The 6,566-nt window shown below is 44.6% G+C and overlaps 1 protein-coding gene across 1 annotated transcript in view; it reads right to left on the bottom strand.

The window, feature by feature from the left end:
- Window positions 1-3,496: 3,496 nt before the first annotated feature.
- The window catches only part of LOC135383455 (uncharacterized), an 89,369-nt gene continuing 86,299 nt past the window's right edge, over window positions 3,497-6,566 (bottom strand). Inside the window, exon 11 of the mRNA XM_064612897.1 lies at window positions 3,497-3,652. Within this exon, the coding sequence (XP_064468967.1) occupies window positions 3,636-3,652 (17 nt within the window). The 3' untranslated portion in view covers window positions 3,497-3,635. The remainder of the gene's footprint in view (window positions 3,653-6,566) is intronic.

Here is a 6,566-nt window from a genome sequence, read left to right as displayed (position 1 = left end):
TAAATACGTAGTCTGAGACCTCGTGATGATGGCGTACGGGCTCGACCATATGCAGGACTTGCAAGCTGGCTTCATCCCGCACAGCATGCCCCTTTTTTACTGTACAAGTACAATACAGTACCTTTGCATAAAAGGCAGAAGGGCAAGGGCGCATGCGAGCTGGTACATAATCAACAGTGACACTCGAGACACGGAAGAAAAACAGGAGACGACACAACGACTGTCGTCTTTGTTTTGCTTGGTCGATTGTTTGAAGCAAAACTCGAAGCGCAGAACCACCATGCTGTCCCTTATGTACGCAAAGGCGGTAGCGTACGATGCAGTGGAAGAAAAAGCACCAGCAGTGGGATTCGAACCCACATCCTCGACAGCCTTCCACCTTTAATTGCCTCATCTTCAATAAAGAGAGAAGAAGAGACGCGCACTGAATGTGAGTGTGTTTCACTGTCTTCGTCTTTCGTCATTTTTCCAGTCCTGGCACCGGGTGCGTTGCTTTTCTCCACAGGGTGTCCCAGAAGAACGTGTCATTGAATTTTAATATAAAAAATTGCACCCCGAAGGACCATACGGTCAACGGCATTTGCCCATACAAGGCTTTTGCCACCTTCTGGTGTGAATGTCATGTAACGTAAGTTTACTTATGTAAATTTTTGCGAACTGCACTCAGAAATTTGCAAAGTAAACGTCGTTTTTTACCCCACGAGCTTGAAGGGCGAATTTACTCAAATTAATGATAATTCACAGAGATATTGAGCAGCTACCCCATCAGAAAAAATAGCCGAACATCATGCTGAACGGAGATCCCAGAGGATTGCGCGAGTCGAATTTTTTCAGGGCAATCCTTGTCAGTCCGACGAAAGGATGTTAGAAATCCAGCCCACACTTGCATCGTAGAAAGAGGCTTACCGCGTCCGGCTTCCGCTGGGATCATGATCTCCCTCTTCCTATCTCAGGAAGTCATTTTTTCTACTATCACTCCGTGGGCTGGGTTTGCCACCTCCTTTTTTCGATCTGACAGAGACTGCGGTCAAAAAGTCGCCGCGCGTTATGCTGGGGTGCTCCGAAAACAATGATGTTCGGCTATTTTTGCCGATGGGATAGCTCCTGAATATCACTTGTCAATTAAAAGGAATTCGAGTAAATTCTCTTCATATTGGTGTGGTAAAAATGTGGCTTTACTTGGTAAATTTTCGAGTTCAGTTAACAAAAGTTTACGTAATTAAACTCATATTATATGCCATTTACATCAGGAGGTGGTAAAAATCCGCTTCATTCTTTGTGGCGTAATTTTTGCTCCATAATTCAATGACACGTTTTCCAGGACACCTTGTATACAGGGTGTTTGCTCTAACGTATCCAAAAAATATATTTAAAGCGAGCGTTAAAAGAAAAGCAAGTGGTACTTTTCTGCTACTTGAGTAAGAAACAGGTACTGCTTCACTAGTAGCACCTGTTTCGTAGTCAAGTAGCTGAAAAGTAGCGCTCGTTTCTCTTTTATCGCTCGCTTTAAATAAAATTAAAAAAAGGAATTTTTATCTACACTAAATAGAACAAATCATGTTTGATAGTGGTCATTCAAAACAAACTTTATTCTTGAAGAGGTACTCCGGCAAATTGAGAAAATATAGACAGTTAACTCTTGTAACTGGGCCTAGCCCGGCCAACATGTTACAACCAGTGGGGGAGTATGATACCAATAGCATGCAACGAATTATTTGATGCAAAGTAAACTTCGAACGTGTAGCAGGGTTCCAGGCGTCGGCAGGCAGAAGAGCATAGTGGGCTAGACAAGACGTGGACGATGTCGTTCCCATTTAGCAGTACCATATTAGGAACGTCGGGATCGACAACAGAATTCGGTCTTTTCTTGCCCTGCCTCAGGAAACTAACTTCGTATGCTCCCGCGGCATTCTCTCCCGTCGGAAACACGACTTTATGCGGAGGCCGTACTACTTACCAACCTGGACTAAACTGCTTCAGTGTGCCCCATGTGCTCCCGTAATACCGTACCAGCGCGTATTAGAACGTGTCTGGGCGCGAGCAAACAGCATGCCATCTTTTGAGTGATTCCACTTTCATCTACTCGAGTCATAACGCGTAAGATTCAAGTCATATTGTTGTACACCACAAATAAATGTCATCAAATTACGTTTTTCTTCGGCGAAATGGGCTCACCAATACGATTTGCCTACCGATTGCCGATTGCTTGTGGATTTGCTTGACCTGATGACTTTGTTGCACTGTTTGACGGACACAGTCACAGTTTCGCTTTTCTAGAGTTCCCGAATGGGGCTGATATCGGCAATGTAATGCCCTTTCCCATGCCTCACTGTGCTTCACGTTTCCCTACACTACGCCTCCTTCTCCACTCGATGTCTTGTCGTCAAGAGCCGTCCTTGAGATCATTGCTTGGGCGCTGGTGAGTCTTAACTGCCGTCTTCTGTTGAGTCTGTCTCTGTATTTTACGTTTAGGTTACGTTTGCACAAGGGTATACATCCTGGAAGGGTGAGTAGTGCCACTGCTCTGAAATGGTATTTAAAGAGACATGGAGAGACTCGAGAACGAATCTGTCGGGATGAATAGAAATTGGGGTTACAAGCGCTGACATACATTCGCACAACAGCTGCGAGTGTAACGCGTAATACTGGGGTGCAAGAATGCTTTCGATCTCGAGGGTTAGAAAACCTGTTCCCCTCGGCTGCCAGTCTGCAACGTCATGTACCTCGCTAATATAATATACTGAGGCGAGCACCTCATTCTCTTTCTTTCTTTTTCTGCAGCGCCGCCCGTCCCGTGTCTCGACTGGTCGCTGTCGCCAGCAGATGAATCTCAATGTCCAATGATGATCTGCGTGGCGCTCTGCTACCTGACGTCACGAGAAGCGAGGAGCCGCTGGACGAGGTCATCGTCGCTGCGCTCTCTCTTGCAAATCAATTTCCTTAGTAAAGTCGCACTTCTCAATTGAAATATTTTGCGTGACGGTTCCTGAAGGTGATATGCTCATATAAAAGCAGTAAAAAGGTATATGTTCCAAGTGCCTTCTATGCTCCTTTAACTATCGTGAAGAGATCATGTAACCATCTTTAAAGGATATCAGAATGTCATAGACGATACCGCGGTATGCCTCCTTGAAGGCTGCATGCAGAGCTACGGCGCTACACCTAGTTGGTGGGAGGAACCTTATGAGCGTACTGTTGTGGGCACATCGACGTTGCACATGACGCATACTTCAGTGCATTAGACATTAAGAAAGTTTTAGAAAATACGTAGCAAGCAGACAGCAAATACTAGACGAGATGCATTTACAGGGAAATAACGCGCCTAATTTGCGTCGCTTACTTTAGGAGCACAAAGAATGTCTCGCCCAGCACTTCTGATTTCATCGAATAAACATGCTATACCGGCATTCTAGCCACTTCTCAGACGCGATGTGATGTAGCGAAGCAAATATAGCGTGTGCTCTCACATTTACATTTGAAGAATCCCCACTATGACTGAAATGCACGTGACTTTATTACATGACAATTGCGCTTATGAAGTAATCCGAAACGTGGAGAACTAATATTTATTGATGATATGCCCACGTAGATGACATATTGCTTCGACACCAGACGCTGGAATAGGTCACTCAGCTTCACGAATTCTCTTGAGCTGCAATGAAAATGTGGAAATGAATGGAAAACGCATAAAAAAGATTAGTACTTTATTTCGCTAGGAAAAGAGTGATTAGGTCCTTCGCCAGACAGAACGTTTATTTCGTTGTCGTAAATGACGAGCTTTAGCAGACGTGTATCCCCTCAAAACTCAAGGATTCACGTTGATAGATATGTAGCTGTGATTCGGATATGTAGCTAGACTTCGGAACGATCTTTGAAAAAAAAATAAATAAAGGTACGTTTTTGGTACATATTGGCCCCCAAATACCGGCTTTGGGCGTGTTTCCCCTTTTACGCGATGTATTCTGTGGAAATATGAGTTAATCTAAGCCGAAACCACAGTCGGGGAAGGAGGAGGCCAAAATTTCCCTTTCCCAAAGCGCCCGAACGAAGGGTATGCAGAATCAACAGAAGTACGCGTGTGTTTTGCAGAAGTTTTGTTTTCTCGGAGTAGCAGAACTTGTCAGGTGACAAGTTCAACCTCTCCGCATTATTTTTAGGCCGTCCAACTCAAACGCGTGTGTCGCGGCCGGTCATCGCAGTTTAGATGCACTGTTCCGTCGGGTTCAGGCCATTACGACCCTGTATCCTTTTCGTCTGACTCGGAGGGGTAGAACGAGGTTTCTTCAGAGTCACAGGTGCAGCAAACAGCAACCTCTATGTTGCACGGGTGTTCGCCGCGTATGACGAGTCTCCCCTCAGAGGAAGTGCTTCGGAGGAATTCTCCCTTCTTTCTACAATGTATGTATTTTTAGTTCTATCAGACTTCTGTCGATTAGCAAAGGAGATAATATCAGCACCACCTGTATATTGTATTCCTCATTGAGTCTGTTATTTGCATACGCGCCCTGTTGAGTTTTCATAGGAACATCCGGAAAGAGCGTAAGAACAGCGTGGCTCGGCAACACTTTTCGTTGTTGGAAGACTCCTAGCTCGAGCACCGGACGTGCTCTGGTGTCGAACATCTCAGATTCGAAATGGTAAGAATAACGCTCTGTGTCGAATAATTCAAATCATTCCAGTTTTCGGAGCGCTGGCTCCCACTCATGGAGGAGCTTTTGACCATTCGGGAAGCGAAGATAAGCAAGACTCGACGTAGAAGTCAATTTGTTTAGACCTACCACCTCCCAACACCTCTCATATCACTCATTGTTACATGGACAACGAGAAAACTATACAGGGCATTGAATGAACACAAGCACAGATGAAGCGGACGCATACCCAGTGATGCCGGACGGCCGCCCGGTGTTGCTTCCAACACATTCTTCCAGCGGCAGCTCAGAGCGACCGCTCGTTACATTACCAAAATTATTTTGTGACATCTGCGCCGTTTTCAGCCGAGAAACAAGAACAACTTTATTTTAAGATGATGAATGGAGAGTTTTATCGCCATAGGCGATAGCCTACAATATTGCTCGTGGTGATGTGGGGAATAATTAGTCTCTTGACAATAAGGATGGAAGTTATATTCAGCCAAGATTTTCCGTAACTGCGTTCGAAATATGTCAACAATCATAATAGTAACGAAGCTTGCAACCGATTTTCTTTCGAAATCTCCCTTTAAGGAACAACGAAGCGGCATTGAACATTGCTCCAAACTATAATATGACTATGACAGCCGTGAAGCAGGCTATCACGAACCGCAACTTTTCGTGACGTGGCAACTCTAGATGACGTCGACTTCCCTAGTTACACTGTACGCTCTTTGAAGAACGTGAGGATATCTAGACAGTGCAGCATCTCTCTAGAGAGGCCTCCCGCACGCTATACAAGTCACCTTCGCCCGTCGTTCCTCTGTAAGAGCTCATGACATTTATTGCGCAACACACTGCAGCCATCAACAAAACATTAATATCATTTTACCGTTCCTTTAGGTATTGAATACAAGTTCCGTTTTCAATGTGTCGTATATATAGTAGCCTTCCCTAACTTGCAGGAAATCGTTTTCCACACTCAGGAGTACCACCATGGAAATGCGAATTAGTAAAGCTTTTTCTTCGAGCTTTATTCACAGCACCTCTCTTTATTCACACAGCGAGCGTTCCAGAAAGCTCCAAATTCCTGCCTTGTAACCAGAGTTCGAGGTAACTCGTTACAAGTAACTCGTTACTGTAACTAAGTTCCTTTTGTTGAACGAGTTCCTTTTGTTGGTAACTTCTAACTTAACTAGGTGCTTTTGCGCCGTGGTAACTTTCAGAGGAACTCGTTCCTTTTTTAGGTAACTTTGCCAAAGTAACTTAAGTTAAGTTCCAAGTTACTTTTAACTCGATTTTCACTCATGTCGACATATTTTCTTGCTTTCTCTCCGGTTCCTTCATGGCATTTTTTGCCATAAAACGTGATATTCAATCAATTACAGTATTTTATTCAGGAAGTAAGAACCGCTGCCATTGAAATGAAGCTGAACCATTGTGCGCCAACAGGGAGTAAGATGCAAAGCGTTCGAATAGATCTCTACCAGAGACACGTCATCATGACATAGACAGACTGAAACTGAAACAAATCGGAAGGAGAGGGCTGGGTTCCACGAACGGCACTTCTTCGCTGCCTCCCATTGAACGAAAAGTAGGACCGAGGGTCGCTCCCTTTAAGGGATCATATCGTAATCCCCTCAAGACCATGGCTCTTGGGCGCGACCTTGTTCACCTCTAGCTTCGAGCGTAGTTCAATTCTACCAAATTTTGGCGCTGTCGAACACTATGACGTCATTTGTTTACAAACAGGGAGAAGTATATTGTTGGACATAAACGAAAACGATCTAAACGTGTTGCATTCCTCCACAGGCAACTCAAGGTCTAACTCAACTGCTCACGCGCGTTGCACCTGCGTAATGGTATTTTGTGATTTTGTGTCCGAAGTAACTTGGAAGTAACTCGTTCTTTTTTTAAGTAACTCAGTAACTGCGCGTT

Source organism: Ornithodoros turicata, chromosome 2, assembly GCF_037126465.1.
Source record: "Ornithodoros turicata isolate Travis chromosome 2, ASM3712646v1, whole genome shotgun sequence".
NCBI classification, from domain to species: Eukaryota; Metazoa; Arthropoda; class Arachnida; order Ixodida; family Argasidae; genus Ornithodoros; species Ornithodoros turicata.
Note: the sequence above shows the minus strand (reverse complement) of the source record. Positions and strands in the feature narration are given on the sequence as shown.